The sequence below is a fragment of the Haliaeetus leucocephalus genome, unplaced genomic scaffold (genome assembly GCF_000737465.1).
Source record: "Haliaeetus leucocephalus isolate CR32 unplaced genomic scaffold, Haliaeetus_leucocephalus-4.0 Scaffold151, whole genome shotgun sequence".
NCBI lineage: Eukaryota > Metazoa > Chordata > Aves > Accipitriformes > Accipitridae > Haliaeetus > Haliaeetus leucocephalus.
This window is the reverse complement of record NW_010972587.1, coordinates 1,304,052-1,325,182: the sequence shown is the minus strand read 5'-3', so window position 1 is coordinate 1,325,182 and position 21,131 is coordinate 1,304,052. Positions and strand designations below refer to the sequence as shown.

Below are 21,131 nucleotides of genomic sequence, written 5' to 3'. Positions count from 1 at the left end.
GTCTCAATAGACTTTTATTTTACTCTAGAAGTGATGGCAGCAATCCTGAGGCTAATCTGGTCCCTGAAAAAAATCATGCTAGAAAGGAAAAATTGTACAAAACAGTGGTGGTTAAAGAAATAATTTATGTGCCGAGACTTTATGTTCCCTTTGTTTTGTCTTTAGGTTGTCACTGACACTTCTATAGTTTTATTCCATCCGTATAATGCTAGCAGTAACACTTTCATTGTTATCCGTGCTCCTCTGCTAAGCAGAATATTAGACAAAGGATTGGAACCAAAAATTCCTGCATGTTTGAAAAAGTATTGAGGGTTTTGTTTCCTGAACTTCATCCTTTGTTTTCAGTTCCCACTCAAGTTCTTTGAGCTGGCGATGGTGATAGAAAATATATACAGCTCTCACTAGCTCCCTTATTCATTTGCTTCTCACAGGGGAGGAGCGTTAGCCCAGAAGCAGAGGAGACAGCTCGGGAAGGGAAAGCAGCGAAGCATTAATTCCTGCTGTGATACTGGTGTCTTGGTGTCTCTTGCCAAATCCGCTTCTCCAGTGTTTTCTAATTTGGCCTTTTGCTATTAGGAGTAGCAACTCAAAGCTGAGGACTTCTAATTTCTGTGTGATTTCAAGTCAGGGTGCTTCAGTTCTACTGTCTAATTAGCAAAGGAAATACAGCTTGTTAAAGGAACTTGGGAGGGGACTGAGAAGCAGTTGAGAAGTGGGATTAGTCTCTTCCCATTCATCTCTCCATACTGTTCCTTCCTTTCTTTTCCTTCTGCAGCCTGATTTAGTTTTGTTTTCTCTCCCTCTTCTTTATCTGACACGCAGAATCCTATGCGTTGCATATATTTATTTTCTGTTATGTTGTCTGTCACACTCATCTTTTTTATTACTTCTGTTCCGCATATGCTTTTAAAATGTAATGCCCCTACGAAGGGAAGGAGTGTGGACACAAGGAAGCAGGCAGAATGAATGCTGCTGTGGAACGCGCAAAAGCAGAGCTGTTATTAAGCATCCCTTGCCTCTAGTCTGACCTTACACAGGAGTATGAGGCATGGGAGCTGCTTTCACAGAGCTGTTCAGTGCCAGCCTCTTTTGACAGAAAGAGGAACATTTTTATGATAAGCTCTGAGACGGTATGGGTTCAGAAAGCCTAGGGTCAATACTACCAGCTCAGCTGCCCTACAACTCCTTCAAGGACAAATCTGCTTGGGTTTATGCTTTGCATGGAAATGGCAGGTGACTGACAACTTTGAACACCCATAAACCTCGTAGACAACGAGCTTATTATTATTTATTCTCTGAAGGCAAGAAGACAGGAATAGTAATGGAATTTTTGTGGAGTATAGGAGACAAGGGGGAAGTGTTAGCAAGATGTTTTATAAGCCTCACAAAGAATAATTTACGTGAGTCCTGTATTATGTGTAGTGAAAGGTAGTTCTTTCTGCTGGAAGACCTCTTTTGGTGTGTTTTAATGTGTTTAGTTTTCAAAGTGACTGATGGGAACCCAGGTTATTTTTTAAAGTAAAACTGGGTAGGCCTTTTACTTACAATAAGCAGTCCCCCCCCCCCCCCCACCTCCAGCAAGACTTTGGACCAAACAGGTTCTATTTATTTATTTATTGCAAACTCTGCAAGGGGTTCTCGGGTCCCCGGGAGGTCCTCCTTCTGTTCAGTGCTCGTGCAGCACCTTCCCCAGTGATTCTTTAGTGGAAGCAAGGCTCCCTTCCTCCAGAGGACTGCACCTCCTCCCCGCTCTCTCTCCTCAAAGGATGCACCAGGGAAGCTGAAAGCACATCAAACACACACTGTCCATCAACGGAGTTAACAATACTTGTTCTGCAGTCAGTGGTTGTTCTCCTAACTCCTGTTAGGAAATGTTTTCAGAAGCTTTTACATTTCTAGCCAGCCAAAACCAGTGCATATCTTCAAGCCTTTTTAAGACCTGGAAGGCAGACTGTGTTGGCTGTGGAGTGCAGAAACTTGCTTTTTTCAGCCTCTTGGGGCAGCCTGGGACAGCTGACTGTGCCTGTTAGTCTTAATGGCTTCATTCTTCTTTGTTTAGATACTTAGTGGTGTTGCACACCTTGATAGATATGTTCCATAATTAGATTGCAGTACAGAGTAAAGGTGCCCTTTTTTTTTTTTTTCTTAGGGACCTTTCAAGAGATGTGGCACAGTAGTCTGTGATCCTTCAGGGCTTGACAGACATCAGGTTAAAAGCCACTGCCTTAACCAGCAATTCTTACCGGTCTCAGTGGCTTGCTTTGCAGTTCTTGCAGTCTTAATGAACTTGTTCAACTCTTCTGTGCAGCTAAGAGCTTGCTTTCTGCAGTATGGAAATCATAGCTTGGCATCATTGGCATTTTTTTTAAATACCAGTTATTTCTTGAAATACCTTAAAGATCAAACCTCTACTGTCATCTATCAGACATCTTGCCCCAGTTATTGATATAGGTCCTGTCCTCTGTTTTCTTGTTGATTTGGTCAATAAAATTCCAGCTGTGCCTGCAGTTGTGTCTTCTGTTTGATAGGCATGTTGATGCTGGCTATACAGATGTTTCCTGACATGGTTAATAAGATATTGTTGTCATCTGGATTTCAAAGCTACAGCAAGTAGTTGAAAGCATTTTTCTCTGTTCTTGTGTAGGAATTGCAGTTTTAATATTTTCTGTCATTTCTTATCTTGAATGTTTCTCCCTTCCTCCCCAATGGCAGTTTACATTAACGTGTACTGTATTCTGCACCAGGCTTTCCTTTTAGAGACTTCAGATAACTAAGAGTGTAGCGTCTTTGTGAAATAATGGTGTGGCCTATTTGGCTTAACTTTCTTTTTTCACGAGCTTATTACAGATGTATTTCATTGGCTGCATAGTGTGCAGATGTTAATATATTTAGCACTTGCTTGGGTCTGAAGTCTTATACACTGTGTCTTATTAATTGCCTGTATTCTATTCTAGCTCCTAGAATCAGCTTGGTTTCCCTCAGTCCTTCATTATAAAAACCTGGACAGGGCACAGACTGGCCATGATAGAGTGATCTGGACTCTGGCATTCATCATGCTGTTGTTCTGCCAAAACTGGGGCTTGCATGACCTTCAGAACATGGCAAGTCTGGATGGTTTGTTTGAGCTTCTGCCTTAATGCCTTGTTTCTGCAGAGTCCTTTATCTGGTACTATGTCAGGTTGGCTCGAGCTATTTTTAATGTGTGAGATTTCCTGTTACTTTTAATTACTTTCTGCTGTCTGTTTTGAAATTATTTTACGAATCGAATAAACCGATCATTAAAATTAAGCACATGTGCGTGCACGCACATCCACACACACAGAGTGTTATGATGGATCTGAAAGTGCTGGCAATACACTGGTAATACAGAGAAAGATTTAATAATTACCTCACCATTACTGGAGTGTTAGGACAAAAAGTTTAAGTAGAGTTTTTACACAATGAAAAAATGAAATCCATGTTTATTCTTCCTGCAGTTGTGGTAGGTGATTGGTTGATGCTGTCGTTGTTTCTAGGCGCTTCGGAGCCAAAGATGTTATAAATGTGCAGCTGTGAATTCCTAAAGGAGAAGGAGACCTGGTTAAAAAGCTTGGGGGATTGGCACATGGAAAGATTAAAAACCATTTGCCTGCCTTCTTGAAGGTTATGGGGGTATAATTTTTCATGTATGTCACACATCCATCTGTATCTGTTTCTTTATTGTATTTTCCATAGGATTACAAAAAGCTGACTCAGACATGGGCTAAGTTGCAAGCAGGCAAAGATGTGGGCAAGCAGTTCTAATAATTACCATTTTAGAGAATTTGAGGAATACTGCAGACAATGAACTGCTTGCCCTAAATAAGCTTTGAGATTAAACAGGACTCGGGAGGCACTAGCAAATAAAGAGTATTTGACAGGTTAAAAGGCTTGCCGTAAAGAGCTGGGTGCATGGATAGATGCTGTCTGGAGCACAGAAGGTGGCCTAGGCTTTATGTGAGCTTTAAGTAGAACAAATATGTATATGTTGTTTTGTCAACTTGACATCTCTTTTGTTCCTGTGCTTTGCTCCCGCTCCTAAAAGCACACAGCACTTTATTTAAAAAGACTCTTACTCTGCACTGTGTTCAAACTTGTCACAGCTTCCAAGAACAGTGAAGTTTTGCTGACAGCTGAACTTAGTCAAAGTTATGGCACAGTCTTTGTGGACATATAGACTAAACTCTTCCAGGGTAGGGGCTGAAGGTAGGGAGAGTATTTCACAAGGGCATGAGAAAGGTGCCAGGTTTATAGCCTGACTCCTGAAAGAAATGCATTTTGAAAGATCAGTTTTTCACTAAGCCTAAGCTGTGCCAATTTGGACTAATGTGCGTCCTTTGGACTATAAATAAGTGGGGCAAGCCTACTGGTGTGCCAATATAAATATGCTGGTACTGGTATAATGTTTATGTAGCTCCTAGTGGCAATGTTAGAATTATTTTATGAATCAAATAAAGCTTGTTAGTGGGATTAAAAAAGATAACTATAATGCTGTCAATTCATACTACATATTACTGAGATGCAAAAGTATGCTTTACTCTTAATGTTGTCCACACCAGAGTTACACTTGTGCAAATTTTTGGTTTAAAGAAACTAAATGGATTCTTCACCAAGTGGATATCCCAGTCAGCATGTACACTGTGCTTCAGGGACAAGATCAGCCAGTCCTTGTGGTAAGTCATGCCCAGTAAGAAGTAGTGGTAGGATCCTAGCCTAAAGCAGTAAGCACAGTAATCTGTGTGATTTCTGGAATGAACAGTACATGAGAGAGACTTTTTTATAAGACCTTCTGAAGAGGGGAAGAATGTTATTAGGAGTAATAGAATGACAGTTAAAGCAAGGAAAGAAAATTGTAGACTGATGGAGGGAACTATTTTCCAACTGTGAGATCTGATGCATCCTGTGGCGCAGTCTCCAAAGGAAAGTGATGGAGATGTCATCACTAGAGACACTTACAGACACAAGTAGGCTGAAAAATACATGATATAATTTACTGCAAATAGCATTAGTACAGCATTGGAATGGAGGCTGGATAGCTAACCTCATGAAAAATTATCATTCCTAACTTCTTGTCTTTGAATGTAGCGTTGTGACTTTGCTTATTCTTATGTTTCCTGAAGCAAATCAAACTCCTGTTTTCCGAACAGTTTAACATACTTAGTTTTTATGCAACTTGAGTGACAGTCTCACTGTCTCAGCTATTAACCTTTATCATTGCCTTCCCCCAGCACACATGCAACTAGCTTCTGCTTTCCCTGCCATGCGGTCGAGAAGTTCCTAGTTGACATCCTCTCTTCCCCCAGTCCTTGTCAACTGTAAAGCCACCAGCCTGGGCAGGTGTTCCTGATCTGCTTTGTGTTATGGTCTGCACAGGTAGAAGGTGGTAGGTGTCTTCCTCGTGAATACTCATAGAAGATCATTATTTGTGTATATATACATAGGGATAGGAAGGGGGAATATATAACTTTATTTCCCCCAATTGGAAAAATCAGAAAGCTTTAAAATAATCTAACAGCAGTTTCAAACATCATTTCTACTTTTAATTTTCATGCAGTCAGACTGCAGGGAAAACCTCCACCAAGGTTGGGCTGAGAAAGCACAGGAACAGTTGTTGCGCAAGAAAGATGCAGTTAAGATCTGCTGGTCCAGTGGAGGTGCCATGCAGGATATGCACAGCTCAGATGACCAGTATATATTTTTCCTGTTGCATTTTAACCACAAATGTAATAGCAGACCATACCACACGTTGTCTTTTATTAATATACGGTGAAATGCTGCCTGCCAGGAAGGCAATTGCCTTTTGTCCCAAGGAGGCGTGGTGGTGGGCAGCCACGGCAGTCAGGAGCATGGTGGCTTAGCTTGAGGGCATGGTCCGGGAGCCACGGGATATGGCTTGGCCCCTTTTCCCCTAATCTATCGCTGTCTTCCCAGCCCAGCAAATCTGATCTGGAAGGGGTGGCTGAACCAAGCGTAGAGAATAAAAGGTAATATTTAGGTCACTGATGTATTTTTAAAGTAAGTATCTATTCATAGAAGTGTTCTTCCATGAGGTGTAGTGTTAGTGCCATCTGGTTTTCTGGCCCTGGGCCGCTGCCTTGGCTCAGGTCTCACTCCTCTGCTCAACTCCCTTCTCCAGGAGCCTTGTTGGAACTTTTATCGTCTTCTTGACAGTGGTGTTCCTCTGCTCAAATATTCTTGAGGGATGATGATTTAGCATTTACTAGTGTTAAACAATGTAATTGAATCTCTTAATTATTCGAACTTAAGAAAGAAAACAGTTTTCAATATTTTTTTCCCCCAAAGCTTACATATGGCCCCTTCACACAATGCCAGCGTGCAGCAGTACAGCAGAGCCATGTAGTGTTCGTAACCGCACACGCAGGGAGGACAGCGAAACCTCCCTATGGACCAGGGTGCAACTCTTAACAAACCATGGGTATTCAGAACAAAAACTGTAGCTTGAGTATCTGGAAATGTTTCCTGTCAGTGACATCTGTGTCACTTAGGAATTTCCTTTTAAAGGAAAAGTTTTATAGCCCCATCCTCTAGAATAAGGTTTTCTGCAGAAGAAGTTGTATGTACAGAAAAATCCCAAACTGTCTCACAGAGGAAAACAGTTTACATCCTCAGTTTCTTTGAGCTTTGTCACTGTCCCAGCTTCTTCAGTTTCTAGCTGCTCTGGTTAAGCCTCACACATTTCACTTATGTGATGCCTCTATTATTTCCAGAAACAATAAACAGCAGCTCAAGACAACAGAGTGAAACTCACTTTGAATCCTAAAATTATGATTCAGTATGATTCTGGTTTATGGCATTCAAGTTTAATCCCTTAACAAATGCTTAATGCTGTATAAACAAAAAAAACCCCATATTTATCAGATTTGAAGTAGTTTGTGGTTGGGGTATTATTTAAATAGGATTACTTCTTTATTAGATAATCCACTGAAGTGAATTTCACCATATGCTAATATCTCTCGAGACATGTTTTCAGCTTTCTGCAGATCCTGCATGTTTTAGATGATCTTGGAATGTTCTGAATTTTCCTGAGCAAAATAGCTTTGGGAGGAGGTCAGCATATTTAGCCATTTAGGAGGCCAAGCATTCCATTCAGGTGCCTAAGCACAGACTTAGGAAATTAACTTTGGACAAGCAACTTGGAGGATATTCAGATCATTTTCCAAATGGTCAAGCTTGCTGAGGTATTGTAAATATCCGTAGGAAATGGATCCACAGTTATGCATAATTACAGTAGCCTACTTTTCTTGCTTCTAGATTAAAACTGAGCTCCTACTGTAATAAGTAACCATATAATTCAGAAAAAAAAGAGAATTAAATTTACATAAAGTATAATAAAATTGAATAAATTTTCACTTTAGAGAGACAACAGAGTTATTCATTGGGTGCTATAACTGTTAAAATTAAGTTTCTTAAGAAAACCAGAGGATACATCTGCTAAGTATGGGAAAGAAAATTATCAAAGGAGCTATTCTAATTCTTCATTCTCATAATTCTTCTGTGTCACACACACCAACAAATGTTACTTATGGAAGCATTTGAAACCCTGTATTTTCTTAATAAAGACTGCTGGAGAGCATTGAGCACAGAGTTTGATAAGAAAAGATTAAATTAATTACATTGATGTTTGTCCTACTTGGAGCCTAGTTCATTAATGACTGCTTTACATGCAGCTCTTCGGAAATTTTAGATATTTCTAAGCATTGCTTCGAACAGCAGCATTGGCATTTCAAAAATGAACTCTTATTGGAAGTGATTGAAGCCATAGATCTAAAAGGAACTCGAAAAATTGTTATTCTTCTGCACCAGTAGGAGAAATTAGTGCTTTCTTTCATGGTTGGAGTTCCCATAACAAGTCTGAAAGGGTTAGCATATGGGCAAAGCAAATTGTTGGCATTTTGTTGTTTCATGAAGCATATACATTCAAAATCTGTACATTGTACATCTGCTGAAAGAACTTAGCCAATTTTGTCTCTTTTTTTCAACTGTTTATAGTCCATTACGCTCTGACACAGCTGTGGTGACATTGTGGTAACCATGAATGTTCCAGGATGTTAATTTTTCTCTAGACTTTTGCATTACTTAAAAGCAAGTCTTTTAAAAACATCCTCCTTTCCCAGGAAAAATACATTCTCTGAGATATTTTTTCATTATTGTTGTCAATAATAGTTACTAAGGATAAAAGTTACACCAGGCTAAAAACATTTGTGCCAAATCTCCCATCAACAGCCAAAGTAAGATTCCCACTATTCACTGCTTCCCAGCAAATTTCAGTGTGGTTTATCGATTCAAGTGTATTCAATAATTCAGTTGTAAAACTTAACAGAATTTTAGAACTTCCACTTACTTTATAAGCTTTAGTTATTTAAAAGAAAAAAAAAAGATCTGGGTAGTAGTAGTCTTGCTGTGATTCATTTACAGCTGTTATAACTGTAATAGCTGTTATAGGTTCAGTTAAGTTGTGTTGGTATCTATTTACTGATTGTGACTGTTACTGGTTACATTGGTTGGGGTATTGCATAAATATTCAGTTATTTAGTCCTCATTCAGAATTATTTGGTCTTTGAGTTCAGAGAGAAAGATTTGTCCACTGTCTTTAACAGAAGTCCTCTCAGCTGGAAGCTGTGGGGTAGTGTGATAACCAAGCTTCAACTCCCTTCTCGGTATTTTCTTCCCCTTCCTATTGTTGTAGGTCAACCTGAAAATTACATTTTCCAGAATTTGTAACAGTTCAGAGAAAACATTTATGCATTTTTACCAGAAACAAAGAACTGAAATTGAGGAGATGAGCTTATGTGGGAGCAGGGGCATTTTTCTGGAGTGGTCCTGATGACTTCGTAGTGGCTGGGCTGCTCCCAGGGGTACACAGGGGATCTTGAGTTCAGATTCCCTCTTCTGCCTGATCTGGTGCAGGGCTTGGAACTGATTGGAGAGGAGATCGCTTTGATCTGTTTTACTTTGTATGACATACCTAAAACATTGATCAGAGCGACCGAGCGAGACTGAATGATTGTGTAGCTGGGAGTTTGTAGTACTGGGAGTCGTCTGTAGCTGGGACTAGTGGTAGTCATCTATGAATGCAAGACCAGGGTTCAAGTCACTGCTCCAGTAAATATTTCAGCTTTCTTACACAATGGAAGATATTGAACAGTAAGGTCTGAGTTTAGAAGAGAGTAAGTTGCTGCAGGAATGGTACTAAAAGTTGTACTGAGACTCTGTGTAAGCGTTCCTCAACTTCAGAGCTTCTGTAAACCATAGACATCAGTGGATACATGTTTATTTTTAACTGTGAAAGCCTCCAGCTGCAAGCTGTGGGGATAACCGAGAACATTGTAGCCCAGAATTTACCGTCACTGGTGTGATACTGTGCCAAAAATGATGCTTTTAGATAATGCTGAGCTTTATGCCATTTAAAGATAAAATTCAGGATAAATGTCAGATGTAGGGAGCATGAGAACCTATGGTATTTTGTGCTGTACTGGCAGGATTCATAAAAATCTGTTGCTTTTAGTGAAAAATATTCATCATTATAAAGTTAAAGAGTGGCAAATTTCTGTGAATGGGATATTACAGATCTTGGAATGCCTGAAGTAATAACTGTGACCCTGGTGCTTTGAATTTTTGAGAAACTAACCTTGGGGATGTTCTTCTCTTAGCTCTCATCATTCTCTTGACAACTTCTTTTGTTGTCATCCTCTGCCTCTGTACAGGTATGTGATCCTCTACTAGTCCGAGGTGCGTGCTATCCCAAATGGTGTAAGCAACAACACATGAACGTTTCCTCTCCGTGTAGGAGGGCCAAAGCAGCAGCTGCTGAGCTGTTCAGTAGCTGTTCCCAGTGGGGTGGGAAGAGGCTTCCCCTTCGTATCCGACAGGACGCGGTTGTGTTTAGTCGTCCTCTGGGACCACCTGGTGCTCCACAGGGTTTGGACACGTTTACTGGTTCACTAGTTACCGCCTGGACGTGCGGCAGGAGCGGTGAAGGAAGCATCCTCTAACCCGTCGTGAAGACTTGAAGGAGAGCGCGCTCTTAGCCTTTACAACATCTGTAAACAACGTCCTTGTGTCAATAGCTTTCACAGCCACCTCGAGAGACATGCAGATGGTTCAGCGGCCATAAACCACCCAAACCGTTGAATGCCTAGGCTTGACTGTTGAGGAAATATCTTTAGGCTTTCATTTTATTCCCCCTTATGTGTCCCCAGTTGGTATCCTTCAAAGGATATTAAACTGAATACAGCAAATATCTGAAGATTTCATATGGTCATTTTGCTAGCACAGTACCAAGCACGTTAAATACATAAGTATCTGTACACGTTGTCCGGTGTGTAATCTTGGTGGAGTTACATTACTGTTGGTTTGTTACAGTGCATAGAGCCCCTAGCCTTGGGCAGAGGTGCCCCCCCTGTATAGTAAGAGCAATGCAGAACGATATAAATGTGACACAGCATGGTCACTAACTCAAAGAATGAATCATTCTGTTATAGGATAGAGATGCCACCAGGTTAAAAATAGGCAGGAAAGTGCAAAAAGCTGTCTGTCTGCCTCACAGTCAATAGCTGAAGGCAATAAGCCTACAGTAACAGCTGTAAGCAGTAGGACTACTTGCTTGTCCTCTTGATCATTATCCTTGCAGTCTTTAATTAGAAGAATTGTGTGCAGAGCTCTGAAAGGATATGTGAGCTACTGTTACCCGTATATGGGGCTGTTGCTTTTGTGAGGACAAGCAAAAGGAGAAAACGGGAAGATGATTTTGCTTTGCTGGTTAAGAATCTCGGTAATCTGCAAGATGTTCCCTCTGAGATTATTGCTGCGTTCTGCCAGGGAGGAGGTGAATTAACACAGTGGGCATCTTGTTCACTACTGCACGTTGGCAACCGCAAACAACGTGCAAGTATGATTTGGGGGGGGGGAAACGACCCCCAGCTGATAAAAGCATAAGAGGGTTTGTTTCCAGTGGTCACCGAACGAAGAGATCTGCCGGCATAGCAGTCACCTCAATGTGACCTACTGACTTCCTAGAAATTATTTACCATGGGCTGTCTAATCTCTTAGCCAGATGAAATTAGAAGAAAGAAAAAAAAGAACAGTGATGCAATGGCTGCAGCTCCAAGAGTGTACGCACAGAGCTACGCCAGTCGGGCTGCGGGAGCGCGGCCGCCCGCGGCGCGATTCCTGCAGAAGCGGGCAGGAGCTGCTGCACCGCGCGCAGCGTTTGCAGCTGCGTGTCTGCGCGTTCCAGGTGAAGGCGTTTCCGTGCTCAGAGACGACACGGTTTGGCCTGTGAATTCTTCACAGACGATGGCTTGCTCCCTGCTGATGGCTGGGTTATGTTAGTATTAGGGTGTAGCTAGGTGAGATGCTGCTGAATCTAGCCTCTTTCTCCCTCTGCTTTGTACGTGTGGCTTCTTAAATATGTCGCAGCTTTACCTAGTTTTGAGTTACTGTCTCCCATTGCGGGGGGGAAATGCTTCATACCCGTTTGCTTTTTCAGGGTGTTGGCTTGCTGGGTTGGGTCTCATCTCCACAAAGTCTATCTGTGCTTTAGAGGAGGAAGCTGGTAATGCAAAACACTCAGACAAATCCCTCTAGTACTGCTATCGTGAGACGTTTTTGCATGTTTTAAGACCCTCCCTGCTAACTATAGAGCGGATGGGGACATCAACAAATTATAATTTGATAATAAATTCTTGTGGCCATACATACAACTTCACTAACACGTACAAACAGATATTTCCCTTTCTGACAGCGTGAATGGTGTCTGACATTTCAGGGCTATGAGGGCTTCCTTGTCTCTCTAGTTACTCCATTCTTTAGGATGACATGTATTTCTGCATCTGTCTGCTCTTTATATTACTTTTCTGTCTCAAGCATCTCAATAAGGCTGTTAGCATTCTTTCTCCAGTTGGTTATATTTGTTTTCCTTTGCTTCTGGGAATCCTTTACACTGATTTCTAGTTATGTTGCAGTGTGATTTTACTGTTAAATGGGCATTGAAAGAAAATTCCTTCCTGTCCTGGGAACAGCTTCCCAATCCACTGATGATACAATGGCTCGTTGTTATTTTCCAATAATTAATTGGGCATGTTTTGCATTAATAGGGGTTCAAAAGTTTATGAAGCAACTTTTTGGGCCTCTTTTTTTTTTTTTTTGCTGTGAATGTCTGTAGACAGATTAAGAAATCTAACACAATTGGATGCCTACTGTATCTAAGCTATAGAAATACCTGGGAAATCTTCAACATTAATATGCTTAAATTACGATCCTAGCTTACTCACATATGCAGTCTTTGTTACCTTTACTATTTGCTAGTTGTTGTGTAGAAAATACTAGTTTTTTTGGCTCAGGCTCCCTAATAAGTAGTTTGAACTCCTCTGCCCTCATTGGTGCTGTTAACCAGAAAGATTTGCAGGCTTGTCCTTTATTCTGAACTCAGGATAATCACAGGTACTCCCAGCACAGTGCAATATTGGGAAAATCCTATTCCAGCAAGAGGCTGTAGCTTATTTACTCATTTGCTCAGTGAGAGACATTCAATGAAAAAGGTCTGGTTGTGGAAATTCCTCTTTCCTTTTTGCCCTCTCTCTGATCTGATGAAAAGAATTTGTATGTAGTAAGTCTGAGTAGGAGAGGACTGTTTTGTTCTATAAATTGATAGATTTTTTCATAGGTAGGGCACACATTCAGATAGGGCCCCAAAGTCATCACCATGCATTGGTTCCTGATGAATTGTATTATGTTTCTTGCCTGCTTTTTAACAGAAAAATGCGTGTCTCGCTATCTGCTGTCACGTTCAGCACCTGCAAATAAGTAATAATGGATCGGATATATAAGCCACATGTTACTGATGAGCTCTATATTTTTGGTATTGATATGAGTTAGCAAGGCTGTTCAGAGAGCCTTGTCTTGAGTTTGAGCTCAGCAGTGCCTCTTCTCTGAAAGAAAGAAGATAATCCTACTTCCTTCAGCAGCTCTAGTTCACTCTAATTTTAATTTTTTTTCTTTAATGAGGGGATGTCTCTTCTGCATATGCAATATTAGCTTTTCCACTTCCCTCAAATGGAAGAATAAAGCTTTACATGTCTACCTTTTTCTTAAATTGTGTAGCTGGATCAATGTTCATATTTTTTCATGCTTTTGTATTTCCTGTAGCTGATGACTTTATTTTCTTGGAGTTTGTATTAGCATACAGTATAGTCGAAACTGTTATCTTTATCCTTGTAACAATGTAGTCCTAAAGCAATGGGAGTTCATTTTACTGTAGAAAAAACAATTATATTGGCTGTTGAGGTATTTTACCAATATATGTTCTTCATTACTTGCTGCATTTTCATCAAGGTGCATGGCTATAAAACAATATTTTGCCTTTTTCTTTCTTTTTTATTTAATTAATTTAGGTTTTTTGTTACTGCATCCACCTAACAGTAGCAGAGTGCATTGCAGAGGTTCTGGTTTTAAAAGCCAACCAACTCTTCTAGTCACTTCTTTCTGAGACCTGGTTTTAAATTAAATTATGCTCACCAAACCCTCATCTCACTTGTATAAAAAATGGACTGCTGTCTTTGATGCAAGTTTCTAAAGGAGTTTGAGACTTTGCAAGACATAAATAGTGTAATCAACAAAGCAAGGCTTATAATGTCAAGAGTGTCAGCTGAAAAGAAAAACTGATGCTGCAGAAAATGTTTATATGGTTCTACTTGATCTGAGGATGCTATACCAGATAACATAGTCTTTGATTCTTTTACTTATTGATCTGTACTTAAGCATGTATTCATGCACATGCTGTAGATGCATCAGTCCTTTGCAACCTGAAGGAAAATATGCAAATAGAAGGATTTGATAATACTTTAAAGTGTTTGAGCACTTGATTAAAGGACAAGCAAGACAGAAACCTAATTCCTTCTGATTCCTTTCTTTTGTTTGAAATGATAAAACGCATATTGTTATTTCTTCTCTTTTATTCACATTTCTTTCCTGAGTGTATAGCTTGTCCTTTTAAAAGCTACGATGTAGTTGATTTTTTCCCTACCGTCGTTCTGCTCTTAAGAAAGGTGTAGAAATGACTCACTTTCTGCCTAATGCTGCCTTTAATTGATGACTCATCTGCTCATCCCACCATTAGTGGTCTTTTATGCACTGAGGTTGATCAGTAGGTGTTCCACGTAGCCTCCTATTTAGACACAGACTGTTACGGTGCCGTTCTTCAGGCATAAATGTGCCTGGCCTATTTGGCAACAGCTCTCTGATTTTTTTCCCCAATCAATCATTACGACAGAAAAGGAACCACCCACTGACAGATCACAAAGGAAAAGGAGTGCATCTTTACAGCCGGGATATTCAAAAGCTTCTGGAAGCCTTTCACTCCTGGACAGGGATGGTACCTTTCGCACTCAAGTCTTTGACATGTGAAGCTTTTTAACGTGAGAAAAAGGAAATTTCTATGATTCTGTTAAAACCGAAAAGGCCTTTGTGTATCAAGCCTGTTATCAGCTAAGCATTATGTCCAATTTGAGTTTTACCCCATCCTTTTCAGCTCTGCTATTCAGAGCCTTTGTCTTCGAGTCTAAACATGACATTGAGCATTGAGGCAGCATCCAAAAATACCCATCCTCATCCAGCTCACAGCAGCTCTTGTGCTCTGCATTGCTAGTTCACACAGTATTTGGGTAAAAATTATATTGTTTTTAACATTATTTTTAACAGTAACTGGAAGTGTTGCTTGTTTCTGTTTAGATGAGAGTCCTTACACAAAGTCTGCAAACCAGGCAAAGGCACCTGATGGAGCACTGTCTGTGAGGAGACAGAGTATTCCAGGTAAGATTTGCTTTGCTTTTTATAACACCTAACTTGTTTGTGAACAGCAAGGTAATACTAATAAAAATTCAACTAGTTATAAAAAGCAAATGAATTACAGTTACTACCAAGCAACTTTATAAGGAAGGTTCCATGGGAGCTGTAAGGAGTTCCTGCAGTTAGGTTACCTCAAGCTTTTGCTATGAAGAACATCCCTGTGTCTCTTATCTTTTGCAGCCCATTTCAGACATTGATCACAACCTTTTCATCAGAGGCTCGCCTATTTTCAGGCCTGGTGAAACCTGTTCTTTGATGTCTGGTTTTGATGGTACAGGGAGATTGGCTTGTATTTTCCACTGCTGATTGGACAGGCTCAGAAATCTAGCAGAGCAACACTACGTCAGAGTTCTCATCTTCACGTGATTTTGTGCCACATGTATGCCCATCCTTGTCTTTTCTGTCATCACATCACAAAAAGCTGGACCACTAGATCAATGGTTAAAATAGTGATCTTCGAACCTGTGTCTCTCTTAATTACTTCAAACAAGTCTGCAAAATATGCCATGAAAAGCAAGTTTTACATATACTATGCAGCAATCTAAGGGGATTTTCACCTCAAGTATAATTTTAGAGGTCTTTTAATGAAAACAAATGAACACTGACAAAGGTTGTGCACAGGCGGAATAACTGATGTGGCCATTCTCACCTCAAGCACAGTAACCTCTGACTTGAAGGGAAGATGTATTGCAATAGAAATCAGAAACTGTAAGGTCATGTCACCCACCTTCTAATGGCTAATGTTAATATTCTCTGCACTCTCTGGCCTTTTTATTGTACAAAGTCCCACAACCTCCAGGGAGGCTACGGATACAGGGGATGGAGCTCAGACCTTTACCACTGCCACGCTCAGATCTCATCCCAGTAGATGTGGTGTTTCTGAAGGGCCGAAGTACAGGTTTTATGTATGCTTTGTGTGCATGTTTGTATGTGTGAGAGCGCGCGAGCTGGATGATTTACTGTTGTTCATAATGAACATTTTTGTCTGTTGAAAACATCCTAGTGATTTACAGATTGTTATTTTTATGGTAGAATCATGAAGATCGTAACCATTGTGAAATGGCACGACTACAGTGTCCACTGTGTGCAGTTATTGTTATGAGAAAATCTTTAATTATGCAAACACCAACCAGGTTTTTTTTATCCAAGTCAATACAAATCAAGATTCATTGTTCTTCAGAGTGAATTAAGACCTCTATACGGGTACCTTTTCAGGTACTGCTTTAGCTCATAGGTCACTAATATTTAATGTACTAAGTATCTACTTTTTTTTTATTTTTTAAATCTTTTGAATTTTTTTTCACTGTGAACTTAGTAATTGCCATATATGGTGTGGTTAGGGTATTTATAAAACACTTACGCTAACGTCCGAACACAGACTGAAGTTCATGGTTTCACATGACATTTTGAGAACTCTTAACGATTTTCACTTGTGTTCTTTAAAGAGAAGGTTTGATGAAAATTGAATTGGCATGATTTTTCTTTAGAGCATTTGATAAGATTAGGATTTCAAGTGTTGAATTCATGACTAATGACCATTTATTTTGAATTTTTAAAAAATTCGCTGTTTATTCTGGAGTTTTTGAGAGCACTGCAGATAAATCTTTCCCATGTGCTCTGCGTACAGTTTGTTCAGAAAGATAATACTGACAAGTGTTTGATGAGATGTACTCTGTTTCATTTCAGGTGTTCTGAAAAAACTAATCTAAGCTTATGTATGTTCTTCAGCTATATAGTGAAGACATTTATCTTAATGCATTGGTGCATTTCTAGACCTTTAGGAGGCCCAAAGGACAAATGAGATTGAGCTGGTTGGATATTAAAAAAAAAAATTAAAACTTATTCATGCCCTGACAAATTTATATTCTAGCACAGCGGATGTTGTGGGTTTAGGTACATAAATAACTTTGTAAAACTAAGTACTCTTTTGAGAAGTAACTTGAACATTTTGTAGTTGACTGAAGTTTCTGAAAATAACCTGTAGACATTCGTATCACTTGGACACTGAGAAAATTTGACCCCACATTTCACATGTAAGCTAGCACCTTGTAAATAGCATCTATTCTTGCTTGTCTGTGGGCAGTTCATCCATACTATGGATTTGTCTTGACACAGATGCGGAAGAATCCCAGCTAGCCAGCTTGGCTTGGTAGTAGGAGGTGTACTAGTAGCATTAACTAGTTTGAGACCAGAAGTAGTACAGCCGCTTTTGCTGGGGGGCAGGATTGTGATTCTGGCAGTATGTAGGTCAGCTCCAAATAGCTTTTTAATTGGAAGGTATGATGCAATGAACCTGGTAAATTCTTGTAGATGTGGATGGAGACATGTCAGCTGGAGTCAGTGTCAGTAATCCTTACATGGAGAGCATACACTGCATGGAAAACGTTAATTTCTATTCCTCCCAGATGGTATGCCTGATAAAACATCACATTCCTGAAGTGCTGTTTTTTCAAGCTTGAAGCATGGCAGTGCCTTTGACAGTATAGCTGTCTAATCCACTTGATGTTCTGTCATTCCTGAGACATGGACAGCAGAAGTCTTATTCCCAAGGAATGCTCTGGCCATTGAATCAGCCAAGAGAAAACTTTTGGGTTTTAGCAAGGTAAATGATCTTATACTGAGCTTTGCACAGATTTGAACTGTCTGTGGAAAAAATATTAGCGAAAATATATATCCAGGATGTGTGATGTAAATCTTCCAGTGCAGTGTGGGATCGTGTCATCTCCCTGTGCCTGGTGAAGGTTCCTTCTCATGACATTTGAATTCACTTTTAAGGATTCCAAGTGCTCTTTCCTTTGGCCACATGTCAAAAAGGGGAGCTTTTGTTGCTGTGAGACCCGAAACTACTATACCGACTGTAAACCCCAAGAGGTTGTTTTTATCCTTCCATGTGAAACTGTATTGAATGTGCAGTATTGATGAGCAAAGACTGAAGGCACAGAGAAGTAATATAATTCTATAGAGGTTACACGGAGCTCAGGCTTGGTTTATTTTACAGGAAAAAAACATTGAAATAATCATTTTATAATTAAAGTCAAATGAGCACATACTGTGAGATCAGTGCACTGAGTTTAATTCCTTTCATCCCCAGAAGCAGGGAATGGATTAAGCATCTCTCTGGAGCAGAGCTTGCTTGCTTAAGATGCAGAATGCGTTATTCATGTGATGAGACTACATGTCATATTTATCACGTCTTCACATGGCGCAAAATCAACAAGCAACAGAACCTTTCAAAGGGATTTACAGAATTGCTGAAATTATAGTTAATTCAAATTATATGCATTAATATAATTGCAGTTTGAAACTTGGGCTTATTTTTGCAGATGTGTAGGTGTTTAGTTATAGTTATATATACATGATTGTTTGAAACATTATTTAGCGTCACAGTCAGAATTTCTTAATGTAAAAGTGAGGCTTGAGCTAATGCCAGCATGACAAGCAGAGCCTGCAAAGTAAGAAACAAACAGGTTTTTTCTCCTCTGAACCTTTAAATTTAGGCTGTCCACTAGTATATAATGAAACCTTATTGCTGCTCTGCCCATGTAGTCAGGTACAGAAGCCAATAGGGTGTGTGCTGTGCCCCATTCGGGAAGCTGTCACCGTCAGACTAGTACTTAGGCACGTGAATGAAAGCAACGTGTTTCAAAATTCAGGGGTAAGACCCTTCCCTCAGAATCACAGAGGCAGTTAAAAACATCTGTCATTTAAAACCAAAGTGTTTGATAGTCACTTGTTAGCTAACCTCTCGAATCCCTAGGTTTAGACAGCCGTAGTTCCGACTGAGTTCCTGGGCTGAGGTCTCCTCCCGGCTCGCCGAGGGTCCGCAGCGGTGCCTGGCCGAGGGGAGGCGTTAGGTCAACAGCACTTGAGTCAACGGTGTCGTTCCCGTGGTTGCTTATTCCTGCGAGAGCTTTAAAAAGGGCATCAAATATTCCAACGGTACTGATGCCTTGTCGAGAGCCGATGTCACTGTTAAAGAGGCACTTTGAAATCAAGGAGGCTTTAACATATGCTTAAAGATAAGCATGTTCTCAGTACTGTCCTGAATATGGACAGGCTGAATAGCGGCTCCCACGCTTTCCAGACTAAAATACAATGCCCTCTTATCTGTTTTAACAACATGTCAACAGTAATGCTGTGCAAATTCTTCATTTATTTATTTGTCTGTTTTCAATTCACTCACTGAAAATTGAGGGGGTAGAGGGGAATGAAATAACCTAACACAAGCATAAAAATAATTCCTCCATGAAACAAAAAGAGACACCATAAATTTGAGGCTGATTAAAATGGTTCATAAAATCTGCAACATAATTTTGGTTTTAGTCCAATTCTGTACTTGCTTTTTATTGAGTCTTAAAAGTTACTATTATTAAAAAAAAATTAAAATAAATAGTCAAAAACCCCACAGTTTTTAAAGAGCTGAAACATTTCATCTTCTCAACATTTTATTTTTGTTGGCTGAAGCCATTAGTAAGTTTTAGTTAAATTCTGCAAATAGTTTTGATTGGGTTGAAAGTCTATTTTTTTTAGGGAAAAAGCTAATTTGTACCCAATCTATTTGACATTAAATTTAAAAAAATCCATACTTTATACTTCTTGAATCTACTGACTCAGACATCTGCACTATGGGAGACTTATAGAAATAGGAAGTTTTATTGCCTGAAGTGGTCAAGGGCTCAAAAGAACTATAATACAAACCGTAGTCTGGGACAGCTATTTGAATCATCTGTGAATTCAGAGATTTAGTTTAGCTAGGAGGATCGCAGTCATGTAGCTGTCTCTCTCCTAAGTAAATTCTTGTTCAAAGAACCGGTGCCAAATAATGAGGAGACATAGTGGGAATATTTCCTCAAACAGAGGAAATTTCCTTTTCTGGGGGACAGAAGAATAACACAGCTGCCTGCCCTCTGCCCTGCTGAACGCAGCTAGCAAAAGGTCCGTGAAGTGTTGTCCCTCATCGTGTCGTCTCTGATCCACTGTTGTTTCACCTCCCGCATAACCCTTGTGCTCCAGCTGTGCCGGCCCCTGGGACCCACGGGAGCCGTTATGCCTTCCCAAATCTCATTCCAGCCACCTTCTACTCCACAGTGACACCTGGTCTTCTGAATAGGCAAATTGTCCGTATTTATGGTGAGAGGGCATTGCAACCCTTAATGGAGAAGAGCAGGAAGGACCAAACCTCGATGTTATAAATCATTCCCTTGACATTTTCTACACCACATAGAGCCTGTGTTTCTCTCTAACCATTTTTTTTCACTGTTGTTTGCAAGTTTTGTGTGCAGTTGCAGGGATGTACTAACAGGTCAGTTGTTAAAATAGGTCACTTTACTCTGAAGGAAAATTGTCAAGACTTTGAAGTTTGAAATTAAAGTGACCAGATTTTTCAGTTCCTTTGTACATGCATGAATACTGCACTTTCTTTCCACACTACCTGATTCTTTGAAGCATGCTATAATACAGGTTTCCTATTTCAGCGCAGTGTTTGATCTCAAAAACAGGGCTAGCCATCAAACTGGAGGGAAAACACAGAGTGAATGTACAGCCCTGAGCGCATCCTCTGCAGTGGCTCAAGCTCTGGTATTGCTGTTATTAGCAGTTTTGCAGCCTTGTTTTGGGGGAGTTTGGTAAAAGAATTTTATTGCAAAAATGAAATGTTAAACATAATTTTAGGGTAAGCTGAATTTTGAACTACTGAGCTAGAAGGGAGCACATGCAAATCAAAGAACCTTAAAATGCCTTGCAAGGATAATATTTACAGAGCTGATACTGAAAAGATAATTACTGTATGATGTAGTGTCCTCTGTAATTGCTTAGGACACCAAATATTCCTAGGAGAAGTCGTGAAATACTAAATTATTGTAATAAAAACAATAATTAATGTCCTGGGAATTTTCAGGCTCTGAAATATTTAGGTACACAATGTATATGTCAGTAGAAAGCAGTAAGGCAGTTTTCTTCTGATCCTTGGCTCTGAACACATACAGGTGCTATTTAGCTGTTTACAAAAACACAAAAGTATGCCTTTTTTTCCCTTCCCTGACCCACAGCCTGCTGTGCAGCAAATGTTCATATTCTGTCTCAGGCTACACCAAATGTGGCTTTCCTGAGGGGTTTGTCTACTGCCCACAACTAACAAACTCAAATGTAGGTCAGCTGGAAGCTGAAGAATTTTAAAGGCCACTCTACTTTCTTCGCTATGATTGGGGCGGGGGGGGGGGGGGGGGGGGGATCAGAAAAGTGTGTTTTAA

General features: G+C 40.0%; 1 protein-coding gene across 1 annotated transcript in view; it reads left to right on the top strand.

The window, feature by feature from the left end:
* The window catches only part of GRIP1 (glutamate receptor interacting protein 1), a 227,291-nt gene that overhangs the window by 103,683 nt on the left and 102,477 nt on the right, over window positions 1–21,131 (top strand). The window contains exon 2 of the mRNA XM_010561729.1: window positions 14,767–14,847. Coding sequence (XP_010560031.1) covers window positions 14,767–14,847 — 81 coding nt within the window. The remainder of the gene's footprint in view (window positions 1–14,766; window positions 14,848–21,131) is intronic.